This window comes from Cibotium barometz, chromosome 62 (assembly GCF_041138505.1).
Source record: "Cibotium barometz isolate CiBa-2024 chromosome 62, ASM4113850v1, whole genome shotgun sequence".
Classification (NCBI taxonomy): domain Eukaryota; kingdom Viridiplantae; phylum Streptophyta; class Polypodiopsida; order Cyatheales; family Cibotiaceae; genus Cibotium; species Cibotium barometz.
Window position 1 is genome coordinate 16,263,409 of NC_141107.1, and position 18,816 is coordinate 16,282,224.

Genomic DNA, 18,816 nt, shown 5'->3' on the forward strand with positions numbered 1-18,816 from the left:
ACTCACACCCTTCTCTTCCCCTTCTACCTTAGTCTCTTCATAATTTCACACAATGAGCACAATAGAGTAACATCCTTACTCTTAATTGAGGGCATTTGGTAGTGGTGTGATTCATTCTGCACATAGAACACCATACCATATCTCTCCGATGGTAGAGATGAGCATACCCATGCCTTGATGCTTCTCTTCCGTCCTTGACTTTTATTTTGTCTAGTATAGCATTACTAAGTTCGTCCACAGTCATGTTTCCTCGTCCACAGTCATGTTCCCAACTTTGTTTGCTCCGGGCTCATGTGTCTTGGTGACTCCAGACTCGTGATGTTGTTGCCTGCAGAAGCTCCCTTAACATCTTCATGTTGTGGCAATTCAAGCATATTGTCTTCATGTTCGATTGCCAACTTACAGCATGCATCTAGAGTGGCCAGTCGTCGCGGCGGGCTAAGACTAGATAATCGTGTATTTTATGATCTCAGACTCCTCTTCGGAAGCAGGGTAATAACTGATCATTAGTTAGCCTCTCTCGTAGCTTACATCTTGAATTCAAGTGTTTGAGCAGGGATACATAATCTCACATAGACTCGTTTTCTTTTTGTGCAGTTGTGCCGCATGACTCCATCTATCACTACTTTAGGCAAAGCCGAACACATTCTTGAGCCGAGTGAAGTTGATCTTATGTTCTAGCTTTAGGGTTTGAAACCATTGATGAGCCTTTCCTTCTAAGGTCAGTGAAAAGGCATGAATCATGGTCATGTCACTCATTGGCCCACAGGTTTTGCATGTGGATTCAAAAATCTCAATATGTTAGATCGGGTCCCCATCCCCTGAGAACTTTTATATAAGCTTGGAAATGATGTGTGGCTTCATGTGGGATGGTCTAGATTCTAAAGTAGTGTCTAGTTTCCTAACCATTCCTTGACCCATTTCCACAGCCATATTAAGCAAATTTTCCCTTGTGGCCACGTTAAGATCTACATTCAGGTCTGCCGTTCATCTTTGAGGAGCTACTCCCCCCTACCTGGACCTCTGTCCTTTTCCTACATTGCCTCTTCTAGGCATCTCAGATCGTGGGTAGGTCCCGCTAACTCATCGTGGCCTAGCTCATTATTAGCAGCCTCCACCTGTTTCTGTTGAATTAAGAGCTCAATGTCCTGCAAGAAGTGGGATGATTGATGATTTACTCTATGTCTTCCTTTGTGTACAAGTGGTTCTCAATTTCAATAGTTTCACTGGGTCAATTATCCCCTTCATCTTGGGTGTTAAATCCTTCTTCCGCTCTTGCCTCTTCATTAATGGGCTCTAGATTTTGGATTTCTCCCTTAGTCATACCCATTTCCATACCATAAGTGGCATTCCTAAACATTTCTGGTTCCTTACCACGTGATTGAAATGGATTTACATTTTCCATTTCTTTTTGTTCAGCCCTTGTTCTTCGAGTATCGAGCTCTTGTTTCCTTAAGCTCAATACTCGCAGTCGCTCTACTTCAGCTCTCTTCAAGTCTAATTCTACTTCTTCTGAAGTTAGGAAGAAGACTTGACCATATAGCTGGCTGCACTTTCTCTGTCTCTCCTCACCATGGGGGTTCCACTGATCCTCACAGTGTTAGAGAGCCTAGAACTCAAAGGTTGGGTAGGTGCTTCCGGTCTTGGAGCTTGTCTAGCGTTGGTTGATAGACCTATACCCGTAGATTGCGCTTCATCGTCATTACTGGGCCGGAGACCAAAAAATCCATTGCTATGTCAAAGATACCACTAGATTTTGTAGGGGAAGATGGTTTATCTTCCTCCCAATCCCAGGGAATCATAGCCCGTCTTCCATGGACTCTTCAGTACTTGTATCAATGGTGATTAGATTTCTCTGAGCCAAAGCACTCAATTGAGTGCATGCAAAGTGGCCTGAACAAACACTCTTTTGATAGGAAGATCCTGGGTGGTTCGATGCACTATTGTCGGTAGTAAGGTCGTCTCCAATGAGTTTACCAGACCTCAAGTGTATGAGAATATGATTTGATAGGCTAAATCACTACCCTAAATGAATTTTTAAATGGTTTTGTCGATCTGAATTTTTAGGCCGTGAGACTACACGTAGCAATTCATGCCATGAGATTGCAAGGAATGGTTCACGTTATGAACTTTTTTTTGCACTTTCAAGTGTTCAAAAGTCATTTCAAAATTCAAGTCCATGTTGACCTGATCTGAGTTAGTTAGTCTCAATTTGTGTAACAGAAGCACTTTCCTAAATTTATTATGACAATCCTTAGTTCGTGAATTTGATCCGTTTATTGAGAGTTCACACCATGAAACCATAGAAGTCAGTTCATGTTGTGAAGTAGTAAGCAAGGGTTCACGTCGTGAAGTGTTGAGAATAGTTCACGTCGTGAAAAGGCAAGTGTTTCACGTCATGAAATAAAAAATGGTTCACGTCATAAAAAGGTAGACAGTTCACGTCGTGACGTATTCTCTACTAATTCACGGGATAAGATTGCGTAAGATCCGTTGTGTCAAATGTGTCAGAATAAGGTACCCTATTTTTAGCAAGGTAATCTCACAACTTGCGGCGCTGATTGCGGAAGCGGTTCACGCCATAAGATAGCAGAGGGAATGGTTCACGTCGTGAACTATTTTCTGCACTTTCACGTGTTAAGCTCCCACATTGACAGAGTGAAGATTGGGTGTAAGTTACCTATCCAGATGCTCCAAAGTGGTTGTGCTAGTAGTAAGGATTGTAATGCAAGTTCAAAGCACAACCAATGGCTCCTTATTTTTGTGATTTTTGTGGATTTCTTGAAAAAACATAAATTAAAGTAGCCAACAATACAAACATCAAAATTAAAAGAAAAAACGATGTAGCTTTCCTCTAGGATCACCCAAGTACTCACCCACACACCAAAAACAAACAATTTCTAACAAATCTTAACTTCCACTCAACCCTTATCCATGCACTTCCCGAATGCAAAGGCAATGATGAAACTTGTATAGTGGGAGCTGAAACTCAAGGAGAATGGAAGAAACAATGGTGTTTCCCCGGCAGCGGTGCCAAAAATGTTATGAGCTACCACACCTCCAAAGAGAGAACTCTAACATTCCCCATTGGATTAAGCAACAGACAATAACCATCGTTGGAAACTTACCAATGCTTTGAGCTCGTGTCCCTTGAGGTCTCCAAGCTCACTTCAGAAAGCTCCAATCCTCCAAGCTCCACCTCCACGTTGTCATTGTAGAGTTGCTCACACCACCACACAAGGAAATCTCTCTCGCTCCTCTACACAAGCATGTATAGAGGAGGCACATGCACTAGTGTATACTCTCTCACAAGACAAGACAAGAGCTCTCATAGCACAAAGGGGGATTGTGTCCATTCATTTTATGAGAAAGTAACTTATATGCAACTAGCCCTTATTCACACTTGGGCGTCCAAAACTTACCGACTAAGGCCTTGAGTGGCCAGTATCTCATAATGTACTAGCCCTTATTCACACTTGGGCGTCCAAAACTTACCAACTAAGGCCTTGAGTGGCCAGTATCTCATAATGTACAACTTCTATTGTGCCTTTGCATGACACATATTAATGTCCTCAAATGGTGGAGCGTATTTGTTAATCCAACATAGGATTAACAACTTTCATAGCGCCTTTGCATGACACTTATTAATGTCCTCAAATAGAGGAGCATATTTATTAATCCAACATAGGATTAACACTCGTTGACAAGTTTATTTGCAGGTACATGTGTTTATATGTGCCGTGAGATTGAGATATGAAAAAAAAAGTGATGTTAATAGTGAAATATGCAAAAGACATGCATAGGTAATGGATAAAAGGTGTACCTTGTGTGTGTCTACTCCTCAAACTTGAAGATGTGCATAGGCAATGAATGGAAGGTTTGCCTTGTGTGTGTGTGTGTGTGTACTCCTTGAACTTGAAGATTTACTTTTTTAAAATTCTCTTTGCTGCTTTCTTTGACATTTTCTAGACATCCCTTTTCTTAGCTAGTTAAGATCTTTAGATTGTTGATGCATGGTAGCTAGCTTTACCCATAGATGCAATGAAACTGGGTGACCTATGTGGCTTGAGTGATTTGGTGTTATCAAGCATTAGGAATAAAGGCAATGTGAATCAATGGGTGGTGGGGACCGAAGAAGAAGCTATAGAAGGTTCCTTCTTATTTGAGTAAGGTCCAAGCAATGGGTTATACCATAGGCCAAGCTTATGCCCACCATGGTCCTCCATTTAGAAACATACCTTGGTGAATGTGGTTGAGATATCAAGGCCTATTGATGTGTCTACTAGATGCAAAACCAGTGTGTATATTGCAGGTGTCATGCATGGGCATTAGACAAAAGGTGGGCCTATGGAGAAGCTCCTTCCAATGAAAACTCCAACACACCGCTTTCTTCGACACTTATTTGTCTTATTTCTTCAACTCTTACACATGGTTTGAGATAGGAAACTGAGTATTGATGTGTAATAAGGATGGTTGATAAGAATTTAGGAAATTGAGTATGGCATGTATGTTGGTAAACTATAAGCAATGATGGGTGGCTTATTAGACAATATTGAGATCATGTGATGAGGCTTTGCAGTGACCTAGGCATCTCTACCTCATTTTATAAGCATGGTTGTGGACATGTTTTGCACTTGAGAGGAAGATGTGGAACTTGGTTGATTCTTGGGCTTTTGTCGACTTTGGTTGCTTTGCTAGCTCTTCTCCTTAGGGAGGTTTTCATGCGCTCTCTTTCTCTCTCTCTCTCTCTCTCTCTCTCTCTCTCTCTCTCTCTTTTTCTCTCAACTTCTCTTATGTTCCCTCTCTCTCTCTCTCTCTCTCTCTTCTTCTCTTATGTTCCCTTGCACTCTTTCTCTCTTCTTCTCTTATGTTCCCTTGCACTCTTTCTCTCTTCTTCTCTTCTGCTCCCTTACACTCTTTCTCTCTTCTTCTCTTGCTCTCTTTCACTCTTCTTCTCTTCTTTTCTCTTGCTTTCATTCTCTTTCACTCTTCTTCTTCTTTTCTCTTCTTTTCTCTTTGCTTTCATTCTCATATTATTATGATTATTGAAAACAAATAATAAATAGTTGAAATATATATTTTTAATTATTTTTAAATTTTTATTGATTTTGGGTGATGACGTGACAAACTTGAGCCTACCTCATGATGTGGTACTTTTTATTCCCAATATTATTTTTTTGGATGGCATGGGTGGCAAGGTGAGCCAACGTGATGATGTGGTGACATGAGCGTACTGATGGTACACGTGAGCCTATGTGATGATGTGACATAGTTAGCCTACGTGATTAGATGGCACTTTTTTCTCTTTTTACTAAGTTTTTTTGTGTGATGATGTGGTAACATGACCCTACATGATGACATGGTGACGTGAGCCTAAGTGGTTTTTTTTTTTAAATTATGATGTGGCAACATGAGTCTATGTGTGACAATGTGACAATGTGAGCCTACATGATGATGAGGCACACATGAACCTGGGTAATGACATGGTACTTTTTCGTATTTTTTGAGTGATGACATGGCAATGTGAGCCTATATAATGACATGGTGATGTGAGTCTATGTGATGACGATGAACCTTTTTTTGTGGTCTCAAGTTGATGTGTGTGTGTGTGTGTGTGGAAATTCTCCAAGGGAGGGGGTGTTTCAAAAATTTAAGGTAATGCTTTTAAAGGGTCTAAGGGGGAGAAAAATTAAAAGGGCTTAAGGAGGGGTAGTTATTAGGGGAGGGGGGAAGTCAAGTATGTGTGCATATATGAGTGGGTGCATATGTGGGTGTGTGGTCAACATGGTGAGGTGAGAGGAGTGTTGAGTGTTAAGGGTTACCTGAGGTGATAGATTGTAAGTGGAGGACGAGGCTTGGGATGTTGATAAGTGTGGGGTGCTCTCATCCACCAAGGGTATGGTAACCATTCCATGGGAAAGCTCGAGTGTTGGGGTTTTTTTTTGGCCAATTGACTATACAATCAGTGGGTTGCAATCGTCCCCTACCAAGGATGATACTCTCTTTCGTTATACTTATGTGGGGGGCAAATCAAACTTACAAGATGCAAGTTTAGCTCTAATATAAGATTCAATTTCAAAACAATCGACGATTATAGATAGGCAATTGTTTACCATGGTAATGGTTGTTAAGGATGGTGCAAGGGGTGGGTGGCCTAAAAAGGTCCATGTCTCCCAAAACAACACAATGTGGCTAGCCCTGGTGTCAACTAAGGTAGGCCATGCAACTAGGTGGTCTTTCTAGGGAAACTCCAGGTCAAAGTAAGTGGGTTCCACCATGTTGGTTCTGTTTCAAATGCATCGAGTACGAACAAGGATGTGAGTTGTAATTATGCAAACCTTGTCCCAAATCCATGGTTGCCTAGAACATGATTCCAATCCTCAGAGTCAGCAACCTCGGGAGGGGTTCATATTCTTGCTCCATCCCACATCTTGTTACACACTCATTGGCAAGAATGCCTCAACCCATAGGATGAGCCTTCTCTATTTTCAACTTTATCATTTTCAAAATAGTGTCCCAGCTTGTTCATGGGCACTTTTAGCTGTCCTTTTATCTTGGATATAAGGAAGGAGAGCACTCTTACAGTGGCATGGTTCATTCTCTTCCTCCTCTTCAGGTTCAGGCATGTCGGCTCTTAGATTCCCAGTCATCCACTATGATAAGTCTTGAGAATTTCCTTGGTAAAGAGAAGCTTATAAGGATTAAGACTTATGAGGATAAGGATGTGAGGTTTACTATGCCTCTCGTGTGATATTTGTGCTCACTTAGCTCGTAATCACTCGGAGGTGAACTTGGACCTACCAAGGTGTAGGGGATGTGTATTGATCCTTCCCTATAGGAGGCGATGCCTCTGATATGGGGTTGAAATGAAGTTGTCACCTATCACACCAAAGAAAATATTATGGTGACTACGATGATCCATGAAAGGCCAACTTTTACCTCCCACTGAGTCCTTCTTCACTGCATCTAGCAATGCAAAATCTAGCTTTGGCTCCAAAGGCATAGGCTCAGGAATTAGCTCTTTCATCTTCTTAAGAATGGTCATAGGTTTGGGTATGGCATTTGGCTTGCTCTAAGGTTCCCTTACTAGTTCAATGATTGACTCTAAAATAGGGTCTACGATACTCTCAAGTGGGTACAGTGGTTCATACTCAACTATTGGCTCTAGTTTCAACCTACACCTTCCTTACAAGATTTTGGGCTTGTTTCTTTGCTTTTTCTCCAAGACAGGGCTGGGATACTCTTTCAGTTTCTTTAGAAGGTCTGCATAGTCAATGGGTTTCTTCTCTTTAGGAAGAGCTGGTTCAAATAAGAGATGGCTTGTCTCCATGAGAGAGCTATTATTAAACCACTTTCAATGGTGAACGACGTCGTTGCCGTTTGACAACTCATCATGTGTTGTGTTTCCGTGTGCTCTTTGATATTTTCTTCTTTTGGACCTTTAGTCGAGTCCTTTAGCCTCTTTAAGGGCTATTGCAACCTTTGGGATTTGTGCCTCAGGCTCTTTAGCTCTTTGGAATGGCTTTGAGATCGAAGCTCGAGATTTTTGCTTCTTTGTTTCCTTGGCAATTGCCCTCAACTTGGTCTAGAGCCTTATGATGATAACATTAAGGGGGATTGTATGAATAAGTTCAGCTTATACATTAACAAATTAAGGCTTACCAAAATGGCTGATGCTCTGACCATTGGAGTGATTAACACTCAATAGGGATAATCATTTAAAGCATGATCAAATCCACGTGTAACATGTGCTTCTGTATAGAATGACATTGGGGTTTGGTACTCATTTTGGGGATGGAGTTGGACATTAGCTGAGATGATTCTATGAGGACACTCACCAACATAGTGCAGGCCCTTGTAATGGAAACATTGATAAAGAGGTGGCCTACGTGCCATATTGTTAATGTCTCTTGCTCTTTGTTTCACCATGGCTTATAGTCTATGGTTGGGGATTGCCATGGGTATCCATATGAGTCATATTGTTTATATAACTCATCGCTCTTATGTTCTAGACTCTTGGAGTCTGCTCGCAAGGTTGCTGAGTACTATTATATTGGTGCGATTCTAGGAGGAACTGGTTGGGGTGGTAATACCAAACTTGGGTATCTCATTGGTGGGGTCTATACATATCTCTTGGCATAGGGTTCTGATAAATGGGCACTAGATTATATGTCGGGCTAAGAAGCATTTGATATGGGTGATAGGACTAGTGGTGGGGGCTACTTTGGCACCGAGAACATAGGTTGTGGTGCTAGGTTTCCCTGATACACCAACAATGGGTTATATCATGGTTTCCATGGTCCTAGTAATGAGCACAATACTGTTGTTGTCTATGCCTCAACAGTGAACACTCTATGCTTGTATGGTTTCAGTAGCGCATCATATTATTGCACATCAAACCATATCTCTTCATGGTGGGAATAGATGTGGGTGTCTTGCTTAAGGTGCTGATTGGGGCTAGGTTGCCCTTGGGGCTTGAGGTGCTGGCCTAAATGGTTTAGCATATTCTTTGCCAACTCGTCCGTGCTCATGTCCTTCACTAGGCTCTAGTTGGTGTGTTGGCAGGGCACCCTTAGCTATTGAGTCTTTGGATGATGCATCCCCTATCTCTTGGTTCGGGTGGCCTCATGGTGGAAACACTCATCAAAGATGTAGTGTCTAGATCTGTAGAGGTGGCCATCAAGCCTCTTGCTCTCTTGAGACCGATCATAAATCGATGTAGTGTCTAGATGTGTAGAGATGGTCATCAAGCCTCTTTCTCTTAACATTGATCATAATTCGATCGATGAGAGCGATAAGTCATCTAGCTACACATCATGTGGAGCTACTTGGTTCTAGTAATCTAGTCCTGCATTGTTTCACCCTCCTCTTACTTGAGGTTGTAGATCTATGCAATGTAGCTCCATCAGGCTACACTGGCCAAGAGTGTGTCTCAAGACCTCGTAGTAGAGCTGGCCTTTTCAAGTAGGTTTAGAGATCTAAACCACCGGCCTGAGTTGCCTTCAAGGTAAATTTTGAATTAATAGATCTCAGTGGGAGGATAATCAAACCTTCCCATGGCCTTGCAACTTTGATTGAACTTCTTTGGGATCCCTAGCTCCATTAAATTTTGTCATCATCCTTGAGTTCTGGATTAGCTTTGTTTTGCCCAACTTTGAGACTCTAGGTGCTATGTTTGTGGCAACTCCCCTTCCCATTTCAAACGTCATCCTAAGCATGTCTTCTGCATATTCACGAGATGGTGGAATGAAAGGGAGTGGTAGCAGAAAACCCTATGTTTGAAGGGCTGGGATTTCTTACCCCATGGGGTTGGGCTATGTGGTTTCCAATGGAACTTGTCTACACTGTCGGCTTGGCTTGCTGTAGCCAAGGACATGTTATGTGAATGCCCTTGTGGATCCCTTTGATTTGAGGTAGTCTCGGACATTGACTATTTATCCTTCCCTTGTGGATCCCTTTGGTTTGAGGTAATCTTGGACATTGACTCTTTATCCTTCCCTGTGTTCCTTGTTCCTTATCCAAATGGAGAAGCATTGGAGTTTGGTTCCATGTGGTAAAGGCACTTCTATATAATAAGCTCCAATGTAGAGCGGGACTCTTGCTTGCACATTGTGTGCTTGCATGTTGGGGGTGTACTATGAGGAACACTTGCCCCTAATGGTACAGTAAAAGAGACATATCTCGATTGCCATAGCTGCAGCTGTTGGGCTGCTTGTTGGTCATGGTCAACTTGGGATAAATCCAGCTTAGGATTGATGAATAAGTCTAGAACTTAAGCATGAGACACCCCTTTTTTGTTGACTTTGAGGTTCGCTAAATCAGCGTGGGATGCGATTGCGTTTTGATAGCATTCATAATAAATTGAGTACTCTCTTTTGACTTTGGTCCTTTATCTTATGCTCTTAGCACCTTCGGGTGTCCTCCTATGTTGTGAAGTGGGCCTAGCCTAAATGTAAATAGATGACGATGTAGGTTTGTGGGGAGAGCTTATGTCGTAAATTTTTTGTTTTTCGAGCCGAGGTCAGAGACGAGCGGATTCATTCTAAGACTCGAACAGAGAAATGCTTTTGTCATTAGCTTCGTCGTCCCCAGTCTCAGAGACGGTTCGCTACTTCTTTAAGGCATTGCCCTGGAAGACCCATGAGATGGGCACGACAGCCGACCAAGTACTCCCGGAAGAGCCCAAGTATTGTGGGAAACTCTGTATACCCAGAAAATTTCGGGATAGGCATTGCCCTACCCAAGTTAGGCATTGCCTCAAACTTATGTTGTAAACTCGATCTATGTAGGTGGAAGTGAAAAGAGGAAACCATGGCCCCTCTTAATTTTTCAATTTTAATAGGACATTAATTTGTGGCCCCCTTTACTTGTGTGCTTGCCTCTCTCTGTTTTCTGAGCGATCATCATCACAATCATTATTATCAAATCCGCCATAGTCAGACCTTACCTATTGCGACTGCGAAGCATTTTTAGGGTTTGTTTACTCAATCGCCTGTTCTCTGTAGTCTTCTCCTACGGTGCTTGCCTTCTTCGCGGTTGAAAATTTCTTGCCTTGAGCCTGAATCAACAGCAGCAGAAGCAGAAGCAGTTATCGTACATCTGTGGCCCATATCTTTATCGCCCTAGCCATGGCCTGCAATTCCAGGGAAGAAGAAGGCGCCAGTTGCTCTGCAGACGCGTACAAGTCGTCCAAGTTCGATCTCGCCGACTCCACCACCGAATGGCGGTCCTGGGAGCAGCTGGAGGCCTCTCCGCCCTCCACATCCCCGGCCTGGAACAGCGAAGACGGTGAAGACTCTGGATCCTGTGTGCCTGGTAAGTGCCACCGATTGAACACCCCGCCCCCCCCGTATGCGATTGGATGGCGAGAAATTTTTCAGTCATGTAGGGGTTTCAAGCATTTTCTGCCATTTTACGGCTTTCTACCACTTCACAGTTGGTATCACCTTTGTATCAGGTCAAATGAACACGGTAATCCGTTTCTGCAAGTAGTTCAAAATCATCTCCAAACTGTTCGAAATGTTTGGGAAACAGAAAACCATGTTTAACTAATTATGTCAAATGGATACAGTATATCAGGTTATCGATTTGGTTAAGCGGTCATACTTAACTACTGTGCCTTCAATTAGGTTGAATATGGACACACACTAAACAACGTCCGCAATCTTGTCAAATGATTTGGTAATTATTTTCCTAGTCCAGCTTTTGAGGGAACAAGTTTTAGGTCATCACAACATATACAATCAAAGATCCGAATCTGTAGCTTTGCACTTAAGAGCTGTTATGATCATCAGATTGCAAAGTTTGCTTTGATTGTTCTATGTCGTGCTTGGACTAAAACAGCAGTTTGTAAAATGGGGGGGGTTGAGAGAGAGAGAGAGAGAGAGAGAGAGAGAGAGAGAGAGAGAGAGAGAGAGAAATTTAGGTAGCCACAAGGGAATCCAATGGGTTGGTGCAGCTTATCGAACAGCAGCCCCATCAGATTGGATTCTAGCATGGCTGCCCCCAGCCCCATGCGCATGAACTAGCAGTTCTATCTAGCGCTCTTGTGTGCACCTATGTGCTCTCTGTCCTGTTCATCTTTTGTTAGGCGTTCTAACCGACTCCCAGCCATCAAGCACCCATTGGCTGATGAAGGTCAAGATTGGTAGTGTCACTAATCATTTAATACTTTTGGCAAATGGCTGGGAATTCTTGTACTCCAAAGCATGACCAGCAATAGGTTCTATTTTGAAAGCTCTTAGTTATACATGTGTAACGTCTTCTCCACGAGAAACTACCTGTGGTTAGCATCTAACAAGGGCAAAACAAAGAATGAGGCATATAGCCATATAGCCTCTCGGGCTCATTCCTGAGCTGGAGGTCTAGAGGTGTCAAGAGGTGTCAAGAGGTATGGATCCGTGGAAGATAAGCCATTGTGTTTCATACCATCAGGATGTTAGAAGTCATCTCCTGTCTAGATTTATACACCAGGGCCTTTGTTGTGGGCGTGCCTGCCCTTATGAAGTGTTTTATCATTTTCCCTCACTCCCCGCATTTTCCCCCTATTTTTCCCATTCTTTCTGTGGCTTGGGAGGCAGCCTTGAGGCGGTTGGAGGACCAGTAGCTGGCCGACTGCCCAGACATCAGTTGTGGACTTCTGTATGCTGGCTGACTGGATGTATGCAGTCGTGGGCCTCATTTGCTGCTGGCCGACTGCTGCTGGCCGACTGTTGATGCAGTCGTGGAGCCTTTTTCAGCAGGCCGACTGCTCATGTGGGGGCATATAAATAGGCCCCCAGCCCCCATACCACTCAGTGTATCATACCCGGGATCTTCTTGTGTATATCAGAGCAGAGTTACACACCTACATCTCTCTCTCTCTTTCTCGTGCTGTTTTTTCTGCATGCGTTTTTGCTCTTGTGTTCCCAGATCTGGTCTTCATCTCCGCTGCGTATTCTGACATGGTATCAGAGCCCTAGGCTCTAGATAGTTCTTGGGATTTGTGTGAGCAAGAGGGGGACTGTTGTGTGGCTGATTGGTGGACCGTACGGGACTGTTCGAGAAGAGGAGAAGCAAGAGGACGGCGGGGACAGCCACTTGCAGGTTTTAGTTCTTCTTTGTTCGCGCCCACCCACCCTTTTCAAAGTACATCCCCGCAATGGTAGATCTGTTTGAGATGGCCGAGAGGCATGTGAAGATCCCGACACTCCCCACGTTCCCGGTGGACCGTCAGTTGGACGGGAACAACTACGGCATATGGAAGGTTATGATGGAATCTGTTCTGGAGTCTTATGACCTCGTTGATTTTGTCGTTGTTGGGGTTCCACGGCGGGAAGTTGAGGAAGGGGAGTTACCGTTGATCCGAAAGGATTGGGAGGCTCAGACACACATGTGGGATTGTGTCAACGCCAGGGTCCGTTCGTTTATCTTGCTCAACTGCACACCACAGGTAATCAATCATGTAAAGCATATGACGCTGGCCAGAGGTATATGGCAGCATTTGGCTTCTCTTTACAACAGGGTATCGCCCATGAAGAGGATTTCCTTGGAAGTACAGATGCGGGTTATGAGCCCTGCAAAGTCGTCGACGATGCGGGTTATGAGTCCTACAAAGTCGTCGACGATGCGTGAGCATATTAACAAGCTGTAGGCTCTTCAGCAGGAAGTTCTTCAGGCTGGGAAGGAGATATCGTCAGAGGACATGGCAATCACGTTGCTGTCGCATTTGCCCTCTTCGTACTCAGCATTTTACTCGTCTTTGATTACGAGTGGCAGGCTCAGCACCATCACATGGGAGGAGCTTGTGCCCATGGTCTTGGACCAGGAGGAACGATTCACGAACCCTCCCGAGGGTGGAGGTTCGGAGGCCTTAACTGGCCAACTGTCGAAAGGCCGTAACACGGGCAAAGGGAAGGCTTCATCGGAGAAGTCTTCTGAGAAGAAGTCCGTTACTGATCGCGAGAAACTAAAGGCAGAGAGGACCTAATGATTGTGGCGAGAAAGGCCACTACTGGAGGCAGTGTCCCAAGCGGAAGACCGAGAAGGATGAAGATTCACGAGCAACAATCATGAAGACTCCGGCTTTTGTGCACCTGGAGGTGATGGACACTGATGTTTCCTTTTCTTCAGGCAGGGAGGAGATTGGAGGACTCTCTGCAACGGATACTCGGGAGTGGATTCTCGATAGTGGTGCTTCCAGGCACATGACTCCTTCCCGTTCCAGTTTACAGGATCTCTGCAGGCTTTCTGGTCACATACTTACTGGGGATACATCCACTATCCCAGTTCACAGTGAGGGCAGGATGGAGATAGTTCCCGATGGCAGAGGGAGGAAGCATTCCTCCCAGGTGTTGTATGTTCCGGCACTTGGTTTTCATCTGTTGTCAATGCATCAGGTTTGCAAGACTGGCGTACGGGTGGAGTTTGATGAGCATTTTGTTGCTCTCCGGGACAAAGCAACAGGCCAGGTGGTTTGGGAAGGCGGAGTGGAGAATGGAGTTTACAGGCTTTCAGCACTCGCTCTCCCAGGCCCTCAGGTTTGTGATGAGTGGCAGTCTGGTAATGGCCACTTAAGTGTGGATACGCTGCAGGTGCGGGCTTTCCGAGACCAGGTGGTGGATAGCTTACCAGTAGATGGCAGCAGTTGGCAAGAACTTTCCGGTACTGATGTTGGTAGTTCTTGTGTTCGTCAGTCAGAGGAAACTGAACAGGTCACTTATGCTCTGATGTCTCGTAGTATTCGGGACACAGAACCTCCAGTAGATGAGGATGTTCTTTCCACGGGCACGGGGACCTTTCGAAAAGCCAGGCAGGTAGCAGTTGATTGCTTGCAGAAGGAGGTGGTTTCTCCAGGCTTTGTGGTTCTGGATTCAGAGGGGGTGGTTGATAGGTTTCAGAAGGCCTTGCGTGGTCTTCAGCAGGTTTCCAGGACTTGTTTGTGCACCGTAACAGGTGTTGATCCTTATGAGCTGTGTGATACCTCTTTGACTCAGAAGCAGTATGGTTCATTGATCTGGTTGATGGACACCAGTTTGGACGGGAGCTTCCTAATGAGGCCGTTGAGCTCGTGGTTGCGGATGACTCTTTGGGAGGCAGGATTGCGTTTCCTGTGGTTTCTGCGGCATGCGAAGGATCATGGACTCTTGTACACAGGAGGGGGATTGTTGGATGGAGTCTGACTCCACGGGTGGAGTGATTGAGTTTGGGGAGGGCCTTTGTTGTGGGTGTGCCCGCCCTTATGAGGTGTTTTATCATTTTTCCTCACTCCCCGCATTTTCCCCCTATTTTTCCCATTTTTTCTGTGGCTTGGGAGGCAGCCCTGAGGCGGCTGGAGGACCAGTAGCTGGCCGACTGCCCAGACATCAGTCGTGGACTTTTGTATGCTGGCCGACTGGATGTATGGAGTCGTGGGCCTCATTTGCTGCTGGTCGACTGCTGCTGGCCGACTGTTGATGCAGTTGTGGAGCCTTTTTCAGCAAGCCGACTGCTCATGTGGGGGCATATAAATAGGCCCCCCAGCCCTCATACCACTCAGTGTATCATACCCGGGATCTTCTTGTGTATATCAGAGTAGAGTTACACGCCTACATCTCTCTCTCTCTTGTGCTGTTTTTTCTTTTTTCTGCATGCGTTTTTGCTCTTGTGTTCCCAGATTTGGTCTTCATCTCCGCTGCGTATTCTGACACAGGACACACCCTCGTATGAAGTAGTCCTTGCTAGGCCACAAGTCCAGGACTTGAGAAGCTCCCCCTAACTGAGCCAATAACTCATTCGTATAGGCCACTAGTAACTTAGTGCCTCAAATAGCCAAAGCTTCTAAGAACCACTAGACCTCACCAATAGATACCTAATCCCAGCCCTCGGGTTAACGTAACACAAGGTTAGACCTGTCAAGCCCCCTAGGGCTTGGGACATAACATTAGCATCATCATCAGCATCATCATGGGCATCATCATCATTGGAGGGCATGAGGACCCGATCGCCGGCTCCTTTCATCAGTCGGCAGCCAACAGGGTACTCAGGCAGCAGGCGGCCAGGCGCTTGTAAGTCAGCCAATAGTGTGGGTAGGTATTGGAAGTAAGCGCAGCATTTATCACAGCATTTGATCAGTTCCGGCAGGTGACCCGTCGCTGTGTTAAGGGAAAGGATAGCATGCATGGGGACAATAGTGGAACAAATGTTCAGTTCTTTAGCAAGACTTGGAAATGGAGACAAGAAGTTGAAGGTGTTCTGAGAAAGTGTCACGTCAGAGTCAAAGTTAAAGTAGAAGGTCAAAGTCAGTAGTCCTGGGAGGAAGGATGACAGAGTATCCACCCTGTCGTCAAGTTTAGTAGGAGGGGATGTCGTGTGCCATGGCTAATCTTCAACATGAGCAACATAATCCTTGATTAGGACAGAAGTTAAGGCATAGCATAAAGCATCATCATCACCGGCACCGGCATCATTGGAGGGCATAAGAACTCAGTCGGCAGCGAGCAGGGTACTCAGGCAGCAGGCGGCCAAGCGCCTGTAAGTCAGGCAATAGTGTGGGGAGGCATTGGAAGTAAGCACAACATTTATCAGAGCATTTCATGAAAATATTTGTCCAAGGCTGGCCGATAGAAGCAATAGCTGGCCGACCAGCACTTCCAACATATATATAAGCATAGGCTAGCATTTTCATTCATTCATTCAACACATTTAGCATTTGAAGAAGTAGAATTCAACATTAAGCATGTAGAAGGGGCCAAAGGTCACCCCTTTGGGGGTAGACCAAGGGCCTAGTTCATGTACAGACATACAGTCACCTTTTTGTACCATATAATAAAGAAAACTTGACACCAACTATCGCTCTTCTTCTCTCTCCTCTGTCTTAATCATGTTAAATCAGCATCTTGTTCTTAATTAGGCTTAGGGCTGTGGATGAGTACATCAAGGCTTTCGTGCATGCAACATGTTTGGGTGGGAGTCTGGCTCACCAATGAAGCTGTTGAGGTTGGGTGGAGGTGTGGGCACGGGTTTTCTTAGGGCATTTCCTAGAAGTATGCCCTTTTGTATGACAATAGAAGCATTGCCTCTCCTTTTTATAGTAGTTTTGCTTATCTTGGCCGAGCTTACCACTAGTCTTTCTTGCCTGAGCTTTCTGGTCTAGAGTAAGTTTAGGTGTGTTGATCGGAGCCAAAGGCTTCCGTGCTTTATCCAAGGGTAGACCTCGATTGGTTCTAGCCCTTGCTATTTTTTTAAAATGGGAAAAAGATCCTTCTATTAGTTAACAAAAAAACCGGCCACGGAGGGCTAAATACAACCACAAAGAATCAAAAGGTGGTTAAAGATGCACTTCTCCTCTGGCTGGCCACTCTATGAAGAGAAGGCTATCTCATACAGGGGGTGGGGGATAACCACATAGGTGGTCTGTAATGCCAAGTGCGATCACCACCTTTATGTGTGAAAGGGCTAGGCCGGCAGAGCCTCAAGAAAGCTTCCCGCCGCTTCTACATGTGGTTAGAGCCACCTTGCAACTTCCCCCACTGACCGCGGAGGGTATGAATGATGTCGAGCCAAATGCTCTTGATGGACTCCGTAGGCGTAGTGTGGGTACTCTCGATGGCTTTGCTGCATCGAGCTCTCCATATGTGCCAGGCTATAATGCTACTACAAATCTCCCATCTCTGGCACGAGCCCGGAGTCCAGTGATTAGTAGATGGGGTAGGGCCCCCCACCTTCCTCCTCATAAGCCATGACAGCCTTAGCCTCTGTGGCAGAAGCGACAGTGCCCCACGAAATGGTACGGGTTGAGGTCGTATCCATCGTGAAAATGCTGAGAATCCGTTGCCAAACCTTCTGAGCCTTCGGGCAATCCCAAAGACAATGTCGCTAAGACTTCGAAGGGTGGCTGGACCTCGGACAAGCTGTTGGTCGACTGCCAAATTCCTGTGTGTGAGCAGCAAAGAAAGAGGGTGATATTTTGAGGCCGAAAACTGTCCCATAGCCTCTTCTAAAAATCTGAGAGAAATAGCTATGAGACTAGAGGCGCGTGAGGGGCCAGCTTTCCCAAATCCATAACTGCCAGTCTCTCCTTGGCCACCTTTGCTGGTGGGGGGTCAATGTGCCACTCGTGTGCTTGAAATCTGATCACCCTCACCCTCTGTAAGGTGTAGCCACTGAATTCATCCAGAGGGGGCTCTGATCTCTCTAATTTGCCATGGGGACCAATAGAAAAAGTGAGCAAACCACAGCTCTTATTCGCGCCATGGACTACCGAGTATCATACCTAGTAAACATGCCTAGCCACTACCCGTGGGGGGGGTCGGGTCTGGGATAGGGGTCAGCCACTCTTGGGGAATAGCAGAGTCGATGTCAAGGCTGAGTCTGTCTCTACCCCGGATCCCTGCCAAGCCTCTCTCCGGAGCCTCCAGGTGAAGTTGTCTGAATGCAAGTCAATCTCCAAGGGACCTGGCAGGTCCTATGCTCATCGCTCCTTATGATACATGAGGTCGGATCCCCAACAACAGCAGGGGGTTGCCGAAGACGCTCCTTCGAGGCTTCCGGAGCTAACTGTCGAAGGGCCAGCTTGAGGTGATCCCAAGCTCGGAGTAGGCTGGTTGCAAATCTGTCCTCAAATGCTGGGCTAAATCTGTGGGCCCGCATATATGTGAAGATCCATCAGGTGCTCTGTGCGGCGAGGGGCCCCTGGGCTTGGAGTGCAGGTTGAAATCCGGGCCAAGAGGAAGCCCTTCCAAGGCTCACCACTTGGAAGGAGTCCTCTAACAATCAACTTGCCTAGCAGGGCGTGGCTCTGAATGGCGGGGTCAATGATGCCTAGGCCCCCTCTGCGTCGTGGTTGAATGATCACTCTCCAGGCCACCTTGGCCCGGGCAAGCCTCCCATCACTGCCGGCCTGCAAGAAGTTCTAGATCAATGTTGTACCTGACCAATGCATGCTCTTGAGAAGGCGCAATAAGAAGTAATGTACCACATGGTGGCAAGAAGGACCCGGTTCGCCACCACCACTTGGTCGGCTAAGGAGAGCCTCGTAGAACTCCAGTACAAAAGATTCTTCCGAATGCTCAGAAGAAGAGGGGCGAGCTATTGCTCCGGGGAGATATCGATGGCCACCTGGCATCCTAGATAGCGGGCCTGAGTGCCCCTCGGGATCCACTAGAAAGCCTCAACTAGTTGGGGCAGCTGTAGAGCCTATCCAAAAAACCACATGACTTGTGCCAGTTGATTTGTGCTCCTGATGCGTGACAAAAGATCTCGATCGCCTCTACAAATCTCTGGAGATTCCCCACATCTCCGGATAGGTATGTTGCTGTCTCACCTGCAAACTCTGATTCTAGCAGCTCCTCTTGAGTA

General features: G+C 45.6%; 1 protein-coding gene across 1 annotated transcript in view; it reads left to right on the forward strand.

The window, feature by feature from the left end:
- The first annotated feature begins 10,314 nt into the window (after window positions 1–10,314).
- Window positions 10,315–18,816, forward strand: part of LOC147604186 (uncharacterized) — a 76,952-nt gene continuing 68,450 nt past the window's right edge. Inside the window, exon 1 of the mRNA XM_086795360.1 lies at window positions 10,315–10,815. Coding sequence (XP_086651486.1) covers window positions 10,629–10,815 — 187 coding nt within the window. The 5' untranslated portion in view covers window positions 10,315–10,628. The remainder of the gene's footprint in view (window positions 10,816–18,816) is intronic.